The 24685-nt window shown below is 33.2% G+C and overlaps 2 protein-coding genes across 3 annotated transcripts; both read left to right on the forward strand.

Moving 5' to 3' along the window:
• Window positions 1–637: 637 nt before the first annotated feature.
• LOC105120478 (uncharacterized) lies at window positions 638–14867 on the forward strand. Its single transcript, XM_011018682.1, is given in 31 exon segments — window positions 638–884; window positions 1028–1149; window positions 1332–1382; window positions 1704–1823; window positions 1903–2022; window positions 2159–2300; window positions 2368–2538; window positions 2640–2795; window positions 2893–2999; window positions 3075–3165; window positions 3358–3499; window positions 3592–3748; window positions 3906–4022; window positions 4186–4312; window positions 4455–4722; window positions 6667–6681; window positions 10753–10808; window positions 10926–11047; window positions 11277–11336; window positions 11495–11614; window positions 11752–11871; window positions 11943–12084; window positions 12515–12685; window positions 12770–12925; window positions 13157–13263; window positions 13346–13436; window positions 13531–13672; window positions 13760–13913; window positions 14025–14141; window positions 14286–14412; window positions 14520–14867. Coding segments are annotated over 31 exon segments (3873 nt in total). The 5' UTR covers window positions 638–842; the 3' UTR covers window positions 14760–14867.
• Window positions 14868–20149: 5282 nt separating this feature from the next.
• On the forward strand, window positions 20150–24439 carry LOC105120480 (probable rhamnogalacturonate lyase B). Of its 2 annotated transcripts, XM_011018685.1 has the most exons (15): window positions 20153–20304; window positions 20388–20509; window positions 20697–20756; window positions 20847–20966; window positions 21108–21227; window positions 21356–21497; window positions 21675–21845; window positions 22046–22201; window positions 22296–22402; window positions 22600–22690; window positions 22823–22964; window positions 23058–23214; window positions 23319–23435; window positions 23768–23894; window positions 23999–24439. In XM_011018685.1, the coding sequence occupies exons 1-15, from the start codon at window positions 20263–20265 to the stop codon at window positions 24254–24256; spliced, it is 1932 nt and encodes a 643-aa protein (XP_011016987.1). In that variant the 5' UTR covers window positions 20153–20262; the 3' UTR covers window positions 24257–24439. The 2 variants fall into 2 exon arrangements, with proteins under 2 accessions (XP_011016989.1, XP_011016987.1); XM_011018687.1 differs by lacking the exons at window positions 23768–23894; window positions 23999–24439 and adding an exon at window positions 23643–23756 and having other exon boundaries at window positions 20150–20304; window positions 23319–23579.
• Window positions 24440–24685: the final 246 nt, after the last annotated feature.

The following is a 24685-nucleotide window of genomic DNA, read 5'->3' on the forward strand; positions in this document are numbered from 1 at the left end:
ATTGATTCTATATTGATCCATCCTAGCTGCTCGCCAAATGCATCCAACAGAATTAAACATTTAAGCTAAGCTTAGCCGAACAGGCAGGCACTCCAGACTAATCAAGGTATAGTCTCTCGTGCCGAGCGAGATAAGAATCAATGCGTGCTATAATACTTCACTTCCATGTCTCAGTTTCTTGATGTGGAGGTCAAGTTTTCTACATAAAAGAAATAAAAGTTAAAACACCGACCTCAAACATAATAAATAAATAAAGAAAGAAAAACTCGACGATAAGTTAAGGACCCACTGTTATCATCGTTCAAATAATACACATAAGGAGATTTGATACGCCGTCCCACCATCGAAGTTCTACATGTTTTAACAGAGATTAGTACCGAATATTCTGAGGGTTAGAGGTCTTAATTGTGTAAAACTAGAATTATTTCTACGTTAATCGTTTGTGTGTTTCGAGTAATAAAATGTCTTTTTAAGAATACACATGCATATAGACTATTAGATTAGTGAGACTTATAATTTATTAAATTTTAATTCTGTAACTCACACAGTTGCTCTGTTCCCCATATATATAGCGATTCTTGCACGCCTTTATCTAATGCACCAAACTGTGGCGAGTGACGAGTGGCGACTAAGTTAAGAGATTTAAAAAGACAAAAGTGATAAACAGAAAGCAGTTTAAGGAAGCCTTAGGTCAATAGATTCTTGCAATGTCTTTCATATATATTTGGACCTCCTCCATTCAAATTTCTTCTCAGTATTACTATTGATAAGCATCAGTTTGCAGCCTTATTTGAATCATACAAAATTCAATTGTTTCCGGGGTCTGTATCAAGAGCCTTAGCATGCCACATTTAGGAGTGCAACTCCTTGTTCAAGATCGTCATGTAAATTAAATTTGATTTCCCCATTAATGTCTTTTCTGGTTTCTTTCTTGATTTTCTCTTAAATGCTGGAATGCTAGGCAAAGGATTTTCAGGTTTTTGTCGTTCTCTTGTTGAAGTTTAGCTTTCATAATGCATGAACGTAGGTGGTGATGGATAATGGGATACTGCAAGTCACTCTGTCAAACCCAGATGGAATTGTCACTGGCATACGATACAGTGGCATCGACAATTTACTTGAAGTTCAAAATGAAGAATCTAATAGAGGGTACAATACTTTTTGTTTATTCCTGTTCTTTTGTTTTTGTTTGTTTCTTACGAGGGACAAATTGAAGAGCTAAAACTATTGGTGATTGCAAAATGCTAAATCAACGAGGCACACGCATAGAAAATAGGTTACCTAAATTGACCATGCATATTTCTAATTCTGCGTTTTGGATTGATATGCAGGTACTGGGACCTCGTATGGAATACAGCAGGAACTACAGGAATTTTCGATGTGTATGCTCTCGTTTTTTGCCCTCTCTAACAGGCTTATAATTAACTAACTCTTAATGAATTGTTAAAAGCTAGCCTCATGCCATTAAATTCGGATTTTTATTATTAACCAAAGATTGATCGAATACTTGCTTGTTATTATGTATGGTGATTGGCACAATCTGTGCAATTTATTATGAACACCTGAATATTAATTTAATGATCCATAACTAATATAACAGTTAGTCGGTCCTCAATTTTAAACTGAAATGTGGTCAGTAGAAGAGATTGCTTATTCCTTTCTTTCTTAAGCCGGAGATCATTGAAGGTCTAATTACTGTACAGGATTAAAGGAAAAAGTTTTAAGGTTATTGTAGAAACCGAAGAACAAGTGGAGGTCTCATTCACAAGAACATGGGATTCCTCACAGGAGGGCAAACTCGTTCCCCTGAACATAGATAAAAGGTGATTCCTTATTTATTCCCATGCTTTCCTTTGAAAAAAGGAGAAACATAATGACAAACCTAATATAATTCTATTATAGGTTTGTAATGCTTCGTGGTTCCTCAGGATTCTACTCTTACGCCATCTATGAGCACTTGAAAGAATGGCCTGGTTTTAACCTTGGCGAAACTAGGATTGCGTTCAAGCTCAGAAAAGACAAGTAACCGATTTTACTCTTTTTTTTTTTACTTGCGGTGCCTATTTTTTTCACATGAAACTTGAGAGAATAGTAAGAAATGGAATGTTAAAAACACGGAGTAATGACAGTTTCTAATGGGGATGGTTTGAGTGGATAGGTTTCACTACATGATCGTGGCAGACAATAGACAAAGATACATGCCATTACCTGATGACAGATTGCCACCAAGAGGCCAACCCTTGGCCTATCCTGAGGCAGTTCAGCTTGTCAATCCTGTCGAGCCAGACTTCAAAGGAGAGGTATGTGCTTCTCTCTCTCTCTCTAATTTTTACAGGATTTTGATTTCTTCCATTATAAAATGTATAGGTGGATGATAAGTACCAATACTCAATTGAAAATAAAGACAACAAGGTACACGGGTGGATATGTATGGACCCGGCAGTAGGGTTCTGGCAAATTACACCAAGCGATGAGTTTCGATCTGGTGGACCAGTTAAACAGAACTTAACCTCTCATGTTGGACCAACCACCCTTGTGGTAAGCTATGTAGATTATTAGCCTCTTCATTTTTAACAGCATTTTATTGCAATGATAGTCTATGACAAATTGCTTTGATTGGATCCAAATGTCATGACCAGATGTTTCTCAGTGCTCATTATTCGGGAGAAGATTTGGTGCCGAAAATTGAAGCTGGTGAGGCATGGAAGAAAGTATTTGGACCCGTGTTTATGTATTTTAATTCTGTGATGGATGGAGATGACCCTCTTTCGCTTTGGGAGGACGCTAAATTGCAGGTTATTTTGAGATTAACTCTTAAACTATACCAATAGTTCAAGCAAATTCATCTTTAATAAGTTAGAACTGATAAAGATTGATATATGTGGTTATTAGATGTTGATTGAAGTCCAAAGCTGGCCTTATAGATTTCCAGATTCGGAGGATTACCAAAAATCGGATCAACGAGGGAATGTCAGTGGCAGACTATTAGTGCGAGACAGGTAGGGGTGCAGAGACGATCAAACTGGTTTATCTGCGATTACTTTCTTTTAATGGCTGTCTTTTTCAATGTCTAGGTTTGTCAGCGACGATTATATACCAGCAAATGGAGCTTATGTTGGACTAGCACTACCAGGAGATGTCGGATCGTGGCAAAGAGAATGCAAGGTGTGACTGTGATTTTTTGTTATCTTGACTATTCTTAACCATTCCCGCGACATAACAAAGAAGCGCTGTAAGAATCCACCAAAGGAATAAAGAGAACCAATGCTCTGTCGATCTTAACAGAAGCCATTTTATGGGGATTTTTTTTCTGGCAGACTCTGGAAGATAATAATGTTACCTGCTATTTTCTTTCAGGATTACCAATTCTGGAATAGAGCAGATGAGGGCGGCTACTTTTCCATCAATAATGTGCGCACTGGTGACTATAACCTTTACGCATGGGTTCCTGGCGTTATTGGCGATTATCGATACGATGTTTCCATTACTATTACATCTGGTATAACTCCATTGATTTGATTCTGTCTTAATTTCTTTGGGATTTATTCTACCACTACAAAACATTTTTATCTAAAAAATCCTGGTACACAGGTTGCGACATTGAGATGGGTGATCTCGTGTACGAGCCTCCAAGAGATGGGCCAACATTGTGGGAAATAGGCATTCCTGATCGTTCGGCAGAGGAGTTTTATGTTCCTGATCCTAATCCTAAGTACATCAATAAACTCTATGTTAATCATCCTGACAGGTTAGTCATGCTACTTTGTGAAAAGCAATCTGTCCTGATGAGGCTTATTTTTGCAATAACCTTTTTCCATCTTCCTTGTGCACGCGCCTAGAGCAGAAATCTCAGCTCCATCATGTCATCATATGAACATCGATTGGATACTTGTATTAATTTTCAGGTTTAGGCAGTACGGACTGTGGGAAAGATATGCCGAATTATATCCTGATGGAGACCTGGTGTACACCGTTGGAGTTAGTGATTACAGAAAAGATTGGTTCTATGCTCAGGTTACCAGGTGCAATTCTGCAACCTCAATGCTGTTTTGCTTTCATTGACATGTAGTTAGTCCTCTTACTTGCCTGAAGAAACCACCTAATCAGAATTTTAAATGTTCCTTTTATTATCAGAATGTGCTTAAGGGGACCTGTTCATTTCTATCTTTGGCTTCTTGATTGCAGGAAGAAGGATGATAACACATACCAGAGAACCACATGGCAAATCAAGTTTAATCTTGACGAAGTGGATCAAAATGGCATCTATAAACTACGTGTAGCACTTGCATCGGCTACTATTTCTGAATTGCAGGTATGGAAATCTTCAAATGATCATTAACTAATCAAGTGTAATTCCAAAAGGAAAACAAACAAACAAAGAAAAAGCTACAGAACATCCAGTTTCCATTGACGTTAGTTTTACAATGCACTAATCCAAGTTTATTTTTTAAAAGGTTCGAATAAACGATCCAAAGGCCAAACCCTTATTTTCAAGCGGATTGATAGGGAAGGATAACTCAATAGCAAGACATGGAATTCATGGACTCTACTGGCTGTATGGCATAGATGTACCTGGTGCTCGACTTGTTGAAGGTGATAACGCTGTGTTTTTGACACAGCCAAGAAGCACCAGCCCTTTCCAGGGGATTATGTATGATTATATTCGTCTGGAAGGCCCTCCTTCTTCTAGTTCCAACACACCGGAGACATCATTTTAGCCCAGTTGTATTTTATCATTCTACTTTCTGACATTGTAACTTATTTCTGTAGTTTTCTTGAAATTTAATGATTATATGCTTATGAGACAACCATTAGATAGTTGTGAAGAAATAAAAATCAAGGAAAACATTTGGTCTGTGAGTTTCAAATCTTTCTGTTACATTAACAACGAAAGAAAAGAACTCATCCTCTTGGTTAAGGTTATGAGTGCTCTGTTCCGGACGTAGTATATAGTAGTTCCACGAGAAATTGTATCACAAACCTTGTTTATATAAACAAAAATTGATTGATATCTTGGCACCACACGACATTGGCCATAACTTTGATTAATTATTATTATTAATTTAAAAAAAAACTAAAAAGGTTGGTGTTTTAATTATGCATCACTTTATAAAAAAAATATTTATTGCAATTTTTTGTCTTTGAATTTTTTTTTTCATTCCAAGTTTTTTTTTTATTACATCATTGTGCATTTGATTTATTAAAAATTGAATTACATGGTTTGTCGTGGGTTGTATATTGTGTTGTTATCTTAATCTTATATCCCGTATTGAGGGTTAAGTCAGTTAGCCTCGTTGATTTGAATTTTTTTTAATCTGTATTTTTTGAATTCATTCTACAACAATAAACTGATTAAAAATTAGATTTTATAATTTATTCTGGTTTACTTTCTATTAGATTGTCCTGATCTCATAAGTTAGATTACTAGTTTTGCAAATAAACTCATAGCATTTTATTGTATCCGTTGTTTAGATTGAATTTCTTTTTAATTTTTTTCTTCAATAATGAGTTGATTAAGAATAGTGCTGTATAATTTGTTTTGATTTGCTTTATATTGAGTTATCTCGGTCTTATAACCCGAGTCATGAAATTGACAGGGTAACCTTGATTGACCTGAATTTTTTTTTTTTCTAGTTTGTTTTATATGATACTATTCTGGTCTTATAACTCGGATTATGTGTTTGACTAGTTGACTAATATTTTTTTAATTGATTTTTTCAATTTTATCCTTAACATCAGGTTTATTAATAATTGAATTTAATAATTTATTTTGATTTATTTCTTATAGGATTATTTTGATATCATAACTTGGGTTGTGAATTTAGAAAGTTAATTTGGGTTGACTTATATCATTTTTTTTGTTCTTGTCTTAATTTTTTTTCTAACTTTATCCTTCAATATTGAATTGATTGAGAATTCAGTTTTATAATTTATTTTGGTTTGTTTTTTATATTGATGTCATGGTCTCATGATCTAAATCATGAATTTAACAAGTTAATTTAAGTTAATTTAAATCAATTTAATATGTTATCATATTTTAATATAAAATAATAATATTATCTTGAATATTATTATTTTAGTCAAATCACATTTTAATAGAATTTTCAAAAGAGGTTGTCCTTGTTTTTAAAGGCATGGTGGCCATCCAGGCCAAGGCATTTAGCTTTATTTTACCTTTAGGTTTCTTTTCTTTAATTTAAATTTAAATTCAATAAAATAAATTAATAAAAAATTGGGATATTATTCATCGTTTAAATTTCACTTTGTTTTTGTATAAAGATTATAACTTTTTTATAATATTAGCAAATGATTTTTTGTAAGACCCTCATGATAATTTTTTTTAAAAATTAATTTAGTTGTTTTTTTGTGCATGTATATTTTTATTATTATATAATTAAATAAAATTTAGATTCCAAAAAATAAATTTTTTAAACCAAATTATGTACATAACTTGGGTAATAAATTTAGTATATTAGCTCATTTTGATCTCGATCGATTAGAAATATTGTCTCAATATTTTTTTTTGTATAAATATAACAACATTTATTTTTTTAAAAAATATATTATTTTATCAAGTTTACTTAGTTATATTTAGATATGTCATATCAACTATATTATTTTAGATCAACTTAAATTTTGATCAGTTTAATTTGAAATTTAAATTAGATAAAAACCAAGTCAGTATTAGTAACATTGTAAAAACATTCATGTTGCAAGCTTGTATTTTTCTTTAAACTTTTTAATGCATTCGTGTTAAATTTATTACAATGTTATTTTTTCTATAATAAAAAATTGCTTTTATAATTAAGATAAGATGTTGGCTAGAAAATAAATATTATGGTAAACAAATATTAGATTTTTTATTTTTATTAAATAAATAAAATAGGACAAAAAAGTTATATTTTTGTAGAAAAGAAATATTAATAAAAAAATAAGGAATTATACTAGCAAATTATTTAATTTCAATAAAATTAAAATCATTACTCTTCTTGAAAAAAATAATTATTGCCATATAATTAAACAAAATTGAAAGGCATACTGTGGCATAATTTCAGATATCTTAATTTATACTTCTCTTTTGCCTTCTTGTCCCTGGTTTTGTTTAGCCTTGAAAACTTTTTTTTTTAAATATTAATATATATATATATATAATTATTAATTTATTTTATTAAATACATGAGTTAATAATTAAAAAAAATTAATGTTAAAAAAATCGTTAGTGATACCTACATATTCTTTTTTCCATGTAGAAATTTTATATTTTGATCCAGTCAAATGACTAGCGGTTTCTAATAGGGTGAGGGCAGGAGAGACTAAACTGGCGTACATGGAAAGTCAAATCAGAAAGCAACCATAGGAGTTCTGCCGTGTGAAATCGAAGACTAATTTCTGGTATTCGAAGCTACGTGACTTGCGTGTCTTGGAAAGCAGCTGTCCTGGAGATTGATTAGTTATGAGTTAGGCCACGCAGGTTCAGTTTTGGTCCCCTTTTCTATCTGCTGAGCTGAAACTTGATCTCATTTGATTTTTTTATCTTTTTAATTTTTCATCATTGGAATGGTTGTTTCGGGTTAGGTGCTTCTTTTCGTTTCTGAAAATGATTTCTTCACGTAATGTTTGAAAAATAAAATCCTGTTTGTTTTTTTGGTTTTAAAAATATTTTTTAAAATTTAAAACTTTTATTTTTTAATTATTTTTTTAGTATTTTCAAATCATTTTAATGGGTTAATCTCAAAAATAAATTTTAAAAAATAAAAAAATATATTATTTTAGTATATTTTTAAACCAAAAATTCTTTAAAAACCAACTAAACAAACGGAATATTCAATCTAGCTATCATGCTTTCAGTGGAAAGTAAACTAACTAGGCATACCAACTAAAAACGAATGTCAATTTGTTGCCTATCAAGTCAAGCGGTGCATCGAATCTAATCAATGAAGAAAGAAATGACTGACCCCATCTTGGTCAATAGAATGTTATTATCCTTAAAAATCAACTACTCTCCTGGATTACAAATTGGAAATCAATTTTTTTTTCCCAATAGCAGGTGGTTTTCTATCTGGCGTCTATCTTAATAATAATAATAATATGCTTAAATTAACTTGTGTTGATGTTGCTCTAATACCTACTACTGCACCAAACAACGATGGCGGCAAAGGAAAGGCACCTTGTCAACATAGAAGTGAGAAAAGGAATATGCTTCATCTCTGGCTCGAAGGGAAGTTACCATGGGTTAAACATGCATCCATTGTCTAAACCTTCACGTCTTTTCGTTCTTTGTCTAGGTTTCAGGGCATTGACAAAAGAGTTCTTTGACCTAAGGATTCGAACAAGATTACAGCTATTCTCTTACTTTGCTACGTTCTCATTACTGCTAGATCAGCATGCATCTCCGTATCATGGCTCGAGTTTATTAGCAGAGTATAGCTCATGAGGTACGTGCGTTCGCTTCTTCTTCTTCTTCTTCTCATTTCTCCACGATAAAGCCTTCTTGTTTCGGTCATTGATATTTTGGATCTATGGTCATAATTAATATTGTTTATTATATAGAACATTGATATCTGCTTTTAATTACTGCTTGTTCGGCTTGGGAAGCTTAGATTACATTTTCCTCTAATTTTTTCTTTTCTTCTTTCATGATAAACCCAGAATTTTCCATTACAAATTAAGCATGAAAAACATTAGGTTAGGAATTAAGACTTGTTTAATATGCACCTGGCTAGGTTATTTAAGCACGGATAAAGTTTTTAGATTTTTAAACAGCTAATTTAGATACGTAATTCTATATATAATATACTTTTTTTATTATCTTGATTTTAACATATTAAAGCATTTAAAAATCATTTGTTCTTGTACAATGCGATGTAATGGTGTTAGAATGCAAATTTATTTATTAAATTTCAGCTGTTCTATTTTAAGGCAAAAATTGAAGTCAAAACCTTTAATTTTTTTCTAACAAGCCATGAGATTGTATTTTCCTGATAGAGAAATTGGATTCTTTCTTGTTACTAATATAGTAAAACTATAATATTTTTTCTGCTTGCATCAAAATCAGATATTGCATTCTCTTTGTTTTTTAAAATATTAAATGTATAATTTTTTATCTTTCTTCTTTGTCTCATATAAGATTCTTAAAATTGAAGCAATTCAATATGATATTATGACTATGGTATATAAATTATTTACGTGTCAATATATTTAAGTTTTAACCAATTAATTATCTCCTAAATCTGTCATTATTTTTAATTTAATATTTTAGATCAGATGAGAGAGGAAATAGCAAGTCCTTGAGGTGTTGTCATTTTTTACATGCACTAAATCATGTTTATTTGTCTTAAATTTAATCATTTAAATTAATTAAGGAGAAATATGAAGAATAATAGAAAATTTGGGAGAGGATCGCAATCTATATAAATTCTACATATATAGTATTATGAGTTTATTTATTCTTATGTTTTAAAAGTGTTTTTTGAAAAAAATAATTTTTTTATTTTTTATTTCAAATTAATTTTTTTATATTTTTAAATCATTTTAATGCGTTGTTGTTAAAAATAATTTTTTTAAAAATAAAAAATATTATTTTAATGTATTTTCAAATAAAATAATACTTTAAAAAATAACTGTGCAAAAAATCTAGAGGACTAATCCTTAGGAAATAATACTTTAGAAAAAAAATCTAGAGGACTAATCCTTAGGAAATTTATCAAATCCACAAGTGCTTCAATAGACGAACATTACTGGTTTAAAAAGTATAATTCAACCGTGGATTTATGATTTAATCGGTGATTGATAAATTGGAAGATTGAGAATGCTAAATTAATTGGATAGATTAGAAACCCATTGATTGACATTTATGTATCTGTCTCCCAAAAGCTTCTGTAGAAAAAATCCTTTTGATATTTTAGATTTAAAAAATTAAAAAGAAAGAGGATCACGATCTGTATTTAGAAAGTAAAATTTAACCATGTATGGGTGGCCTAATTGGTATTTGCGTGTCTTTTTCCAAGAGCTTCTCTCGATCAAATCTCTTCATTATACGTGCCGACCGTCAACAAAATTCTTTGCCTAGATGATCTATATTTCTATGTATTATGATTTTCTCATGATTCTTATACCTTTTCAATCTCCGGAACACTTCTGATATCCCTATCGGAGAATAGCCCAGCAACTGTTATCCAACTTTTGAAATTAAGGTTCTAGTTTTTTATCAAGTTATCTAGATGAGAATGGACTCTTGGCAGCGCAAGGGCTCCCATAGTAGTAATTTAATCTGTGTTTCTCCTACTAATTAATACAAAAACCACACACAAGCATGGCCTTTCTTCAATTACCTGGATTCTGGCCTAACTATCTCATGCACCAAACAGTCGTGGCTAGAAAGTAAAGAAATCACACGTAATACACGCAAAAAATTGAAAAACCAGTCAACTTATTTATGTATATATGTATATCATAAGCTTTCAGGTCTACATTCTCGACAGAGTGCAGGAGGCAAAATTTGTTTCCTTTTTGGTAAATGCAGAGAGTAATGAGCATTGCAGCAAATTTGGCATAATTATTGGACATTAAGTCCTATAATAAGGTGTCTGGTGCAGAGAGAGAGAGAGAGAGGCAAGAATTGATCATTTGACATCATGGGTTCTGGCAAAATTTTGTGCACGATATTGTCTTTGTTTTCACAATTCATGGCTGCATTCTCTAATTTGCAGCAGAATGAGAATCCAAGCATGGGTTTTCATGGAGGTGGGAAAGGAACTGGCAGCAGCTTGTTGTCCGAAGGGGTGCAATTGCATATTCAAAAAGACTATGTAACTCTCTGTTTGGACTGATTTTCGTCAATCGATTCTTGTTTTCGAGCAGCAGTGAAAAATAATGGAGTCTGATCCGCTGTTATGTAATAATGAGAGGGTTATCTACATATGCAGGTGGTTTTGGACAATGGCATACTCCAGGTCACATTATCAAATCCAGGAGGGCATGTCACGGGAATACAGTACAATGGCCTCGAGAATTTGCTCGAAACTGACAATGGTGAATCTAATAGAGGGTAAGCACTTTGTCCAAATGCTTTAGTCTTTTCTCCTCTTTTTTAATCACCAATGACCGTTCTTACTTTAAATTTATTTGCAGCAAAATCCCCACCACCAAATAATTTTTTTCTCAACAAAAAAAGAGTTATGTACCTGTTATTAGCCTCATAAGTCATAATAAGTTCGTGGCTCTTTTTTTTTTTTTTTTGATGGTTAATTAAGCTCATGACTTCATGTTTACAATAGGTACTGGGACGTTGTTTGGAGCGGGGAAGGAGTTACACGAAAAAAGGGTGATTTGGACAGGTATAAATGCTTCAAAATCTCTCGGGCAATAACTAAAACTACACAGCAGAATGATACCTGAAATGTTCGGAAAAAGATGTTTGAATTCTCCAATTCTGTAGCATGTTTGTTTCAATCAGCACTCATATTAACTTCAGTGGTTGTATTGTACTACGCAGACTGGACGGAACCAATTTAACTGTAGTAGTTGAAAGTGAAGAAAAAGTTGAGATCTCCTTCACGAGGATGTGGAATTCCTCACTTCAGGCCAAGGTTGTCCCCTTGAACTTCGATAAAAGGTATTTCTGCTCGGAATAGTCTTAAAGCTATCAACCTCTTATCACTTATTCAGGATTGATTGTGATATTAATCAAGTTTAATGAGACGAAATCGTTTTCTTTTTTTTTTGCCTTCTTCTTCTTTTGAATGAATGCAGATACGTAATGCTTCGTGGGTCATCAGGATTCTACACATATGCCATTTATGAACATTTGAGGGGCTGGCCTGCTTTTGATCTTGCTAATACCAGGATCGTGTTCAAGCTTACTAAGCAAAAGTACGGCACTTAAGTTTTCTAGCTTAATTAGTGCGAGATTCCGTTTTCTTGACAAAAGTTTTTGGACGCAGGTTTCGCTATATGGCCATAGCAGACAACAGACAACGTTATATGCCCCTGCCTGAAGACCGGTCACCAGAGAGAGGACAGACTCTAGCCTATCCAGAGGCAGTCTTACTTGTCCATCCCATAGAGCCTGAATTTGAAGGAGAGGTATCATTTTCTACTTATTTTATTATATTCTATTGGTGGGTATTTTGTTTAAGTTCTAGGGATGGTGAGGACCGAGGAGGGATTGAGGAGCAGGGATGGACGAATTTGGAGGAGACAGGGGTAGCCCCCAAATTTTATTTAATGTATTTTTAAATAAAAAATTTTAAAAAACAATCAAATTTTATTTAATGCATTTTTAAATAAAAAAAAATTAAAAAAAAAAACAATTACTATCATAATAACATACAAACTACTAAAATTAAAATGATAACGCAACACCCCTCCCAAATCGGAACGAGAGGTTCTAGCTCACGGGAGGATCACTATTCTTTGTATATACTCCTTTTTTTTTCTTTTTATTTGTCATGGTAGCAACACACGTGAGTGTTGCAGCAGATAACATTTTGTGTGGCGAATGAATTTTGGTTAGGTGGATGACAAATACGCATATTCCTGCGAGAGCAAAGACATAGGTGTTCACGGGTGGATATCGGCCGATCCGCTTATTGGTTTCTGGCAAATTACACCGAGCAATGAGTTCAGAACGGGTGGACCCCTCAAACAATTCCTAACTTCCCATGTGGGCCCCACTACTCTTGGCGTAAGTCAAGATTTTCCTTCATTTGGTCCATGACCACGAACACCAGCAAAATGCTAGCTTTCTGATGCGCTTGCTCACCACCAGGTAATGCATAGCACTCATTATGCGGGAGCGGACATCACAATAAAAATCGGGCCTAACGAGCCATGGAAGAAAGTGTACGGCCCAGTTTTTGCTTACGTCAATTCTCTGTCGGATGGAAGGGACCCCCTCTCACTCTGGAAAGACGCTAAAAAACAGGTATTTTTTCACACAGCCTTCGTCAAGTTACTCCAGGAAAAATCCCGAATCACGAGATTTGCTGCTACGTCTCACTAATTTAATGATTCCGATCCTTTGAGAAGTGATTTCAAGAAGGATGTTTGGTAGAATTATTAGCAGTACTCGTTTTGGATTATCTTAAGCACCTATACTTAGCAATTGGACTATCTGCTGGAAATAGAGAGAGTAACAAACATCCAATTTGATTAGATGATGAATGAAGTTCATATGTGGCCCTATGACTTCATAGCTTCAGAAGATTTTCCATCATCAAAACAACGGGGTAGTGTCGGTGGCAGATTACTGGTCCTAGAGAGGTAAATTCATGTCAATTTTCCAGCAGAGAACAAATCGATCAAAGTTTATTAGTTACAATTTACACGGTTTATACTCGCCTAGGTACGTTTCCAACGCAACGATACCTGCAGAAGGTGCTTATGTGGGGCTGGCAGCCCCGGGAGAAGCTGGCTCCTGGCAGCTAGAATCCAAGGTGACCAAATTTTTTATAGTATTTCTAACTTTTTGGGTATAGCATCGAGCTGCTCATACAAGCTTAACACACATTTTTCACATCTGGCTACCAGGGCTACCAATTTTGGAACAAAACAGATGAAGGTGGAAATTTCACAATCAATGGCATACGGCCCGGTGACTACAATCTTTATGCATGGGTCCCTGGTTTTATTGGAGATTACAAATTTACTTCTCTCATCAACATAAACTCAGGTCTTAATTCTTCTTCCACCCTTAATTAATCTTTTAATTTCTTGTTTTGTATATCTGATGGTTATGAATGTTGAACGTGCAAAGCAGGCTGTAACATTGATATCGGTGATCTTGTATATGAGGCTCCAAGGAATGGCTCCACGTTGTGGGAAATAGGTTTCCCTGATCGTTCTGCCGCAGAGTTTTACATTCCTGATGCAAACCCAAAATATATCAACAAACTTTATCTCAAACAGGAAAGGTTAGCTCCTCTGGTTTGTCTCAAGCGATCAGTAATGGGTACCAACAATATTGGTTTTATTAGCTAAGGTTATCGAGCACGAGTGTGTTAATAAGCTCTTCTTGCTAGCAGGTACAGACAATATGGATTGTGGGAAAGATATGCAGAGTTATATCCCACTGCGGATTTGGTTTTCACAGTTGGCAAGAGTAACCATACAACAGATTGGTTTTTCGCTCAAGTTACAAGGTTTCTATTTTAAAATATTAATTAGTAGCTTCACTACGTAATTTCTAACTGGTAGTTGCAGGCCAAGATATGGGGCTCTTTTTTTATTGTTGTTATTGTTGTTGTTGAATAAAGCAGTCAATTTCCTCTGTATCTGCATTGCAGGAAGAAGGATAATACCACGTATGAAGGCACTACATGGCAAATAAAGTTCTTGCTGGATGAAGTGGATGAGCGCGCCGCATATAAGCTACGCTTGGCGCTTGCAACAGCTAATGTTGCCGAATTGGAGGTATAATACAGCTTCAAAGTCTTCATTTTCCTGATGAATGTGAAGAGATGGTGTTCCTCGGTAATGATCCTCCTGACCAAGAACTTTTTTCTTTCTTTCTTTTCAAGGTTCGGGTGAATGAGCCGAATGCAAATCCTCAGTTTTCAACGGGAGAGATTGGCAAGGATAACACGATCGCAAGACATGGGATTCATGGGCTTTACAGGCTATTCAATGTTGATATTCCCGGAGCTCAGCTTCTGATAGGAAATAATACCATTTTTCTGACACAAACAGCCAGTATCAGCCCTTTCCAAGGAGTTATGTACGATTATATTCGCTTAGAAGGTCCATCACCACCACATTAAACCCTTCAGGAGATATGATTTTTTTTAGGGAAAACATTAGCTAGCTCTATTTCTTCAAACGATTATTGGCAGAAATCATAATACAGGCGTCCACCTTTTTTTGTTTTCTAACTAGTCATTTGAAACACGATACTTCATGTTTTTTTTTTCCATTATAAAAAAGAAAAAGTTAAGGCAACGTAAACATCTTCAAAGAAGCAAAACAAATAGAGAATTGGGTAATTAACTTGATCTGATTCAATAGCCGGCATAATTTTGATAATATAAATAAAAAAACTAAAGACAAAAGAGGTAAAAAATTAGCGGATAATGGTAATTTTGATAATTTTAATCATGGTTAGAATGAAAAATCTACGATATAGTGGTGATAATGGTAACCTATTCAAAAGTAAATTAAAAGTTCAAGTATCAAACAATATTAAATAGAAAAATAAAAAAATAAAAGCAATGAGAAAAAAAAAAGATTTTAATCAAATTAAGTTAACTTGTTCATCCCGAGACCATAACCATAAGATTGAGATAATTTCAGGGGAAAAACACACAAAGATCATTTTTTAAAAAATTAAATATTAAAAGATGAGATTGAAAAAAAACAAATTTAATAAAAATTTTATAAAAAAAACAAAGTTAATTCGTGTTAATTTTTGAAACTTATAACTCTTGAAACTTGTAACTCTAGTCACGAGTTCAAATTAAACTCATACAAGGTAAACCCAAAAACAACAATGGAGTAAAATTCTCAATCATAAAACATTAAGTAGTGAAATTTGAAGAAAAAAATGCAATTAAAAAAAGGAGTAATAACAAAACAAAGAGCAATAACAAAAGGCAAATAAAATTTGACATAAATATAAAATAAAATCAAATGTTGAGTAGGGATGTTAATGAGTATCCACGAGGGTCAGATTTATTGATATTTATACCTTACCTATTTTCCATCATGTAAAAAATTCAGATATTCATAAATTATCCATTGACCTTCAAGTATTCATATGGATATTAATCATATCACATTGTATTAAAAAAAATCTAAATATCCAATAAATATATCTATATAATATAAATATACATTGCATGATAGGTTCAAGCGAGTTTCAAATCAGTGTATGATAGGTTCAAGCGAGTTTCAAATCAGTTTTGATAATATCCATATTATATCCATTGAATTTGAATTAAATTTTCATCACTAATACTGAAGGATAAAATTATCTATCCGTATGAGTATTTATTATCTTCCTATTATTTATTAAAATGATATTATTTTGTTTTTTTAAATAATACCTAGTTAGTTTTGGGACATGATGATTGGATCATGGATTAACTCATTATATCAAATAAATTGAATTAAGTTAATATTATTTTTTGTTCAAATTAAAACTTGACTTAGATTAGACTTCAAGTCATGATTTTTTCAAATCAACTTGCTTGATTGGATAAAGTTCAATAATTATATTTTGAAATGGAAAATGTATGAAAACGTAATTGGAGCTTGCCGCTTAATTTTTTTTTTTAATCATTAGAGTTTAAACCCTAGTTTTAATGTCTGTGCTACATTATGAGCTGTAAATTCAGTCAACAAATAGAGTTTTTTCAAATAGTGTTTTTTCAATATATATATATATAAAATCTATTATCCGTGCACAATCTAATTTACTTCCAATACTTAGGCTGTTATCACTACACATGATAATAATATAAGTAGTCAGTATTGCATCTTTTACATGAAAAAAAAAATTATGTTCGAAAAAATATCACGAAACTAGTGTGTCAGGCAAATATTTTTTCTTTATATTATTTTGTCAAGACTTTCTTCAGTTAAAAACTCCTTTATTTATTCATACATATTTTCAACAATTTTTTTTTTAATTTGAAGTATTGCTTTTTTCAATAAAAAGTTATAGAATTTGAAAATAAAGTTTTAATATAAAGACATGATATATTTTTATGCAAACGTATATGAAGACGAAGGAATAATGAAATTCAAAGAATTTTATAAAAAACAATGAAAACAAAAAAAGTATTTGCAATGAATATTCATTCTTGCAGGGACATATAATAACTATAGAAATTCTAATTGTTCTTCAAAATTTATGAGTAGATAACTAGTTATGCTAAAACATTATATCTAAAATAAGTTGTTTCTTATTTTTTTTTTAATGAATTAAAATGCCTTTCCTGCATACATGCTAGAATCTTATCTAAAATGTTATATTTTGATCATTGAACGTGTAGAACTTCTAAATCCTAAGGCATTGATGTGAGATCTAGCCTCGACAACAAGGCACAATTCATCTTTTAAATACAGATATTGGGACCCAAGAAGAATGATTTATTTGATTTTGATCCTATTTTATGTGCTAAATAGATCTGAAAACTCTGTGTGCACATGACGAATCTATTTTGGATTATGTGATCTAACCCATATTTATTAGGAATACATACTTGTTTAATTACCTTTAATATGATTTCCTAGGAAAAACATACATACATACATACATACATACATACATATATATAATTAGTATTTACAATCCTGAAATCGATTTTAAGCTATGAGAAAAATACAGATATATGTTGAATTAAATGGACGCCAAAATGCAATGATAAATTAATGACCACCTACACAACTAGTCTATCCTTAATATGGAATTTGAGGGATAATTTTATTTTAATCCATAGTTTCTATGCTAGTTTTAAGTTACGCGGGGATTCAAATCTTATAAATTAATAGAAAATCAATATTCACATATAAATTTGGCATATTTATTTTTAATGCGACATCGAATGAAAAAACATTATTAGAATTTATAATTCTTGAATTGATTTTAAGCTACGAGAATAAAAAACTATAGGTACATGCAAACGCAAAAATAATGATTTTAAGTTAAATGCCGTTAATTAGAAAACTGTTTGATTGTGCTATGAATTAGTTTTCTCAAAAATAAAATAAAAAATAGATAATATAATTTTCTTTCTTGATGATCTACTTCTTTTATAAACCAGTACGATCCTTCTATCAACTTCCATTAGTGATGGTCTTGATGAAAGCTGATTAAAGTATAGAATGATTGCAGAAACAGAAACAAGGAGTGAGGGATGACATTAGGATAAAAACTAGCTAGAAGAAGGACCAAATACAGATAAAATTAAAAGTAGGGAGACTTAATACGCCATGAATTCATCAACGAAGAACAATACTTCCCATCAATTCTTTTCTTTCTCATCGCCTTATTATTCTATACTGTGGCTTCCTGCTTAGAGACCCCTGCACGACTGAATCCAATTCACCAAACATGTTGGAGGTGACAAACGTAAGTGATCCTTCAAGTAAAAGAATACTTTCTCTATCATTCAAAGATTTGCTCGAGGACAAGCAAATATTGTAAGCCTTTACACTTGTATAAATTTGTCCAAATTTCTACGCAGTAACAGTACATGAACAAGACTTCCCCTCTTATAATTGATGTCTTTGTAGCGCTTGGATTGCTCGCTATAAATTTGTTTCCTTCACTTCTTTGCTTGTGAAAGACAGCTAAGTCTAGAGTATTTCTACTATGGTTTTCTAATTGTCTCTTTGTCTGTAGTGTTTTCTAATGTCTGAAGGAAGGGTTTCTTTTAGGAAAGGGATTCAGATGAAGAAAAATGAGATTCAAGATACAAGTATAAAATAAATAAAAAAAAGGAAGTTTAGTAAGAAAAATAAAAAAGTAATGCTTCAATTATTTTTTTTACGTGGGAGTGTGAAAAAAATAAAAAATAAAAAATATCAGGTAAATAATAATAATAAATAATATAGAGAGAGAGAGTATTCATATACAATTTAAAAAAAAAACTATTCATATAGTCTCGTATATAGAGAGAGAGTATTCATATACAATTTTAAAAAAAAACTATTCATATAGTCTCGTATATAATTATTCAAATAAAAGTGTAAGTTTTACAACCAAAATCTAAAATCTTACTTATAAAGCATAAATAATTGAATAATTTCTTAAATTCATTATTTTTATTTATCTAAAAAACAAATATAATAAAGCCTGAAATATGAAACGGGGACCTTTAAAAGCTTGTTTAGAAATGTAATTACGGATGCTCAACTTCTTAAATTCATTATATTTATTTATCTAAAAAACAAATATAATAGAGCTTGAAATATGATACGGGGACCTTTAAGAGCTTGTTTAGAAATGTAATTACGGATGCTTTTCAAATAACTTTGTGTTTTGAAATATATGTCAATGATTTTTTTATTTTTAAAAATTATTTTTGATATTAGTTAAAAATTATTTTTGCCATTATCCGATCAAAATGATTTGAAAATATTAAAAATATATTAATTTAAAATAAATAAAAAATAATTTTTTAACTATACATGTTTTTTTTTAAATAATAAATGACATGTCATTTATTGTAATGAATTTTGATCACCTCATGTAGCTGGAAAATTAGGATTGATGCTTTTTTTCCTTTGAAAACCTAATTTTTAACTCTTTTCAACTAAAAAAATTAAAAAACAAAACTTTTTTGGAAATTTCAATAACTTCATTTTAATTTAAAGCCAAAACACACTTTTATTAGCTTAAATATTAAAATTCAAATCAAATCAAATCAAGTTTTCTGAACTTCGATTTTTTTCTTTTTTTTGTATTATTAAAGATTTAAACAACCTTCATTAAACTTTTCCCATCAAATTAGCTAACCCATTGAATTGAGTTTTTGATTGTGAAATGTGGTTGTTTGAAAGCTTTTTCTCTCATATCCCTTCGCGGTAGTGTTCTTTCTCATCTATTAATTAATTAATAGGTATTGAAATGTAAAATGAAGGAAGTTTGATGATTGAAATTTAAATTTTGAAAAAAAAAGAAGATCAAACTATGACGTGCCTCCTAAATAGTGAAAATGTATAAAGCAACTCTATTAATTAATTAATAGGTATTGCTTCAAAATGCTGTTCGTTGCCAAGTTAGTGACAAATCGAAATAAACTAAAATGAAAAAATTATAGAATGAGGGATGGCATTAGGATAGAATGATTGCAGACACAGAAACAAGGAGTGAGGGATGGCATTAGGATAAAAACTAGCTAGAAGGACCAAATAAAGAAAAAATTAAAAGTAGGGAGACTAGATACGCCATGAATTCATCAACAACGAAGAACAGTACCTCCCATCAATTCTTTTCTTATGGCCTTATTAATATTCTATACTGTGGCTTCCTACTTAGCGACTCTTGCACGACTGAATCAAACTCACGAAACATGTTGGAGGTGACAAAAGTAGGTGATCCTTCAAGGAAAAGAATACTTTCTCTATAATTCAAAGATTTGCTCGTGGACAAGTAGAGTCTTGTAAGCCTTTACACTTGTATACGTATGTCCAAATTTCTAAGCAGTAATGAACAAGACGTCCCCTCTTAAAATTGATATCTTTGTAAACTGCTCGCTATAAATTTGTTTCCTTCTCACTTCTTTGTTTGTGGAAGACAGCAAGCAAGTCCAGCTCATCATGTCAACTCCTAGGGTGCAGTTGCTCATTGAAGATCAACATGTAAGTAGTTTACTTCATAAAAACTTCGTTCATGTATTCGTTTGATATTAAAATATTATAGGTGGGGCAATCTGGTTATGCAGGTGGTTATGGATAACGGCATTCTTCAAGTCACACTATCAAACCCAGGAGGACTCGTTACTGGCATTCAGTATAATGGTATAGACAATTTGCTTGAAGTTCTTGACGTGGAAACTAACAGAGGGTATGTATGTGACACCATTTATATTAAAATAAAATAATATTTATTGAACTTTTTAAAATGTTGAATCATAAATGAGTACACAAAATTATTTCCCATGCATCCAACTGGGCAGCCAAATTTTCTATGACAAAAGCAAGAGTCTACAAGTTAGTTGATTCAAAATTGTTGCTGTGTTGGATTGGATTAGATATTGGGACCTTGTTTGGAGTCAAGCAGGAAGCACAGGAACAACAGGAACTTTTGACGTGTACGTCCACTTTCTATCTACATGAACAAGCCATAAATACGCTCTTCTTCCTCTAGGTTATAGCCTCATTTCGATTATCTAAACACTCAGGTTTGAAGGAACAACTTTTAGGGTTATAGTGGAAAATGAAGAGCAAGTAGAAGTCTCATTCACAAGAACATGGGATCCCTCCCTTGAAGGCAAATTCGTTTCCTTGAACTTGGACAACAGGTGCATTCCTGAACTATCCATTTAAGTTCTCCTCGTAAATAAATATTAAAAAAAAAAGTCACCCCGACGAAAATCACATATTCAATATTGGTCAGAAAAGTTGATGGTACGTAGAAATGGTGCTGTGATGTGTTTTTTCAGGTTCATAATGCTCAGGAATTCTTCAGGATTTTATTCCTATGCCATTTTTGAGCATTTAGCAGACTGGCCTCCTTTCAACCTCCCGCAAACCAGAATTGTCTTCCAGCTCAGAAAAGACAAGTAGAGATATTATATACAGCTTAATTAACATTTACTTTTTTTTAATGAGCCTGAAATATTTGTGGGGATTTGGAGGTTGTGTTAATTTAAGTAATTAACTAACAATGGGAATTTATGGGGGCTTATAGGTTTCACTACATGGTCGTAGCAGACAACAGGCAAAGATTCATGCCACTTCCTGATGACAGGCTACCTGAAAGAGGTGAGCCCCTAGACTTTCCCGAAGCAGTCTTGCTTGTTGACCCAGTGGAGCCAGAGTTCAAAGGAGAGGTACCTATTCCACCATCATCTTATTTTGAATTTGCTTCTCCGTCAGTTAATTAGCCGGCACTGATGATCAATTACTAATTTGGAATCCTGATATCTTAACTATAAGATGTGTACAGATGTCCATAGTTTCGTGTTATGATCTTACAAATGGGTGGCATCTAAATTTCTTGTTTGCAGGTAGATGACAAGTATCAATACTCATGTGAGAACAAAGATCTCCATGTTCATGGGTGGATTTGCTTTGATCCACCCACGGGGTTCTGGCAAATCACACCTAGCAGCGAGTTCCGATCTGGTGGACCACTCAAGCAGAACCTTACCTCCCATGTTGGACCCTATACTCTCGCAGTAAGTCACCCATTGCACTCTTAATTTGATTTTCCTGCTAAGCAGAATAATCGCATCAGTCATATACTTTAAAGCTTTAGTTAGACTTTTAATTTGGTCACAGACAACATAGATGTGTGTTTCATGTGATAACTTCGTAAATGCCTCAGAAATTAGTATGAAAATTGATGTAACCTCTAATTATTGCCACGCACAACCAGATGTTTCTCAGTGCTCATTATGCTGGAGAGGACCTTGTGCTAAAACTCAACCCTGGTGAACCGTGGAAGAAGGTTTTTGGACCTGTTTTTATGTATCTCAACTCTGTTGTGGATAAAGATAATGCACTTTCCCTTTGGGATGATGCTAAGGAACAGGTTCAAAGCATAGAACTTTTATTTATTTATTGATACATTCAGAATCAATTTTGGCTTCCTATACTACACGCAATAACACAAATTTCTATCTTAGTATTTGAAGGAAGTCCACTGTTGGCCGTACAGCTTCCCAGCTTCTGAAGATTTTCCATGCTCCGATCAACGTGGTAAAATCAGTGGCAGGTTACAAGTCCTAGATAGGTATTTACTTCTTAGTTCCTTGTGACTTCATTTTTCTGGAAAAACGACAGCATTTTTGGTTCTCTAGATGAGCCTTTTCCTTTTCCTTGAGTTGTCTAATACCCCTAGGATTTCTTAAAGTAGTTCGTTGCCCTCTTTTGCTATTATTTTCCCATGCTAGGGAAATGAAATGAACCTTCTATGTATGGGCTTGGTAGGTATATAAGCCATGAATGCATAGCTGCTAATGATGCTTATGTGGGGCTAGCACCGCCAGGAGATGTTGGATCGTGGCAAAGAGAATGCAAGGTGATCTAATTTCCCTAGCATCTTAAACAGATCAATTCAAGACAACATAGACTATTTCATCAATAAATATCGATTTTCAGCGTTGCTTATTCATCATGCTATCAAGTGGATCTTAAATCTTATGCTTATTAGGGATACCAATTCTGGACCAAAACAGATGGGGACGGCTCTTTCTGTATTGGCGATATACGCACTGGCGACTACAATCTTTATGCATGGATTCCTGGTTTCATCGGCGATTACCGAAATGATACTGTTATTACAGTAACTGCAGGTCTTAATATTTCACAATCTGCTTCACTCCGTTAACATCCTCAATTCTGTAGTATACATCATCCAGCATATTGTCTGATAACATGCAAGGCAGGTTGTGAAATCGATGTTGGTGATCTTGTATATGAACCTCCAAGAGATGGTCCAACAGTGTGGGAAATAGGCATACCAGATCGATCTGCTGCAGAGTTTTACATTCCTGATCCTAACCCAAAGTATATTAACAAACTTTTCATCAACCATCCTGACAGGTTAGCCCTTGTTATTTTAATTGTCAGGAACAAACTACCAGGGCAGTTGATTGATTGTTGCTGTGATGTTCGGTAAAGTTCCGACTGTTCTTTTATATTTTCAGGTTTAGGCAGTATGGGCTGTGGGAAAGGTATGCTGATTTATATCCTGATGGGGATCTGGTATACAGAGTTGGTCTCAGTGACTACAAGAAAGATTGGTTTTTCGCTCAAGTAAACAGGTTCAACTCTACCATACTGGGTTTCAATTTCACTAATCAAGTCACATATTTGCGTTGTCTATCAACCATGACAAACCTATGGACAACAAATAAATCGTCCAAAGATGCAACAAATTCTCTGATGAGCCGGTCCTGCCCTGTCACATGGTCTTTCGCCATAATAAATCTTCCAAAGATGTAACAAATTCTCTGGTCCTGCCCTGTCACATGGTCTTTCGCCATGAAAATGATAGTCTAATGCTTAGCTAGCGGATAATTCGTGTCCACTATGAGCTAATGGTTGTTCCAAAATAGATGCAAGGAATTTAGGCTTGATGTTTAGTGCACTGCAGGAAGAAAGATGACGGTACATTAGAAGGAACGACATGGCAAATCAAGTTCAAGCTGGACGATGTAGATCAAAGTGGTGCGTTCAAGTTACGATTGGCACTGGCAACAGCCAACGTTGCAGAACTGCTAGTATGGACTTGACAATCGATAGAACTCTCTTGTATGATTACTTTCAATGTTTTTTCCTCCAACTTTCTTTGCCTGTGGATTTAAACTGTTTTTATTCTTAAAAGGTTCGGATAAACGATCCAAAAATAGATCCTCCCCATTTTTCAACCGGAGAAATTGGGCATGACAACACAATAGCAAGGCATGGAGTCCATGGCCTCTACCGCCTTTACAATGTAGATGTGCCAGGCACTACGCTTGTGGAAGGAGAAAATACCGTGTTTCTGACACAAACACCTAGAACCAGCCCTTTGCAGGGCATCATGTATGATTATATTCGCTTAGAAGGCCCTCCACCACCTGATTCCAAGGAGACACTTTGATTTTATCTTTCTTCAACATTCGACAGGAAGGATAAAACATCGACTTGGAATGTTTGCACAAGGAATTTATTGTTCTTTTCCTTTATTCTTTTTTTTTTTTTTAATCTTGTGTAATGAACGTCTTTCCTTCTTCCTTGGTAATACCAGCTTCTTCAATTTGTGATACTTCCCCGTTATATGTCATAATACTGTATAAGTGCGTGCCAATCACAGGCTACCTTACTGCATATCCAAATTAGTAAATTATTGGATGATTCCTGTGTTAGGTTCCCAGCACTCCTCTGTGGTGGTGACAAAACAATAATAATAAAATAATAATTGAAATGCTACACTCTATTTCTTGGGAAAGTGTGATTTGAATTGAAGTGGAGGATGCTGTAAAAATTCGTCCGAACTTGGCATAAAAATGCTACTCAAATTTTTCTCAGT

Source organism: Populus euphratica, unplaced genomic scaffold, assembly GCF_000495115.2.
Source record: "Populus euphratica unplaced genomic scaffold, PopEup_1.0 scaffold6.1, whole genome shotgun sequence".
NCBI lineage: Eukaryota > Viridiplantae > Streptophyta > Magnoliopsida > Malpighiales > Salicaceae > Populus > Populus euphratica.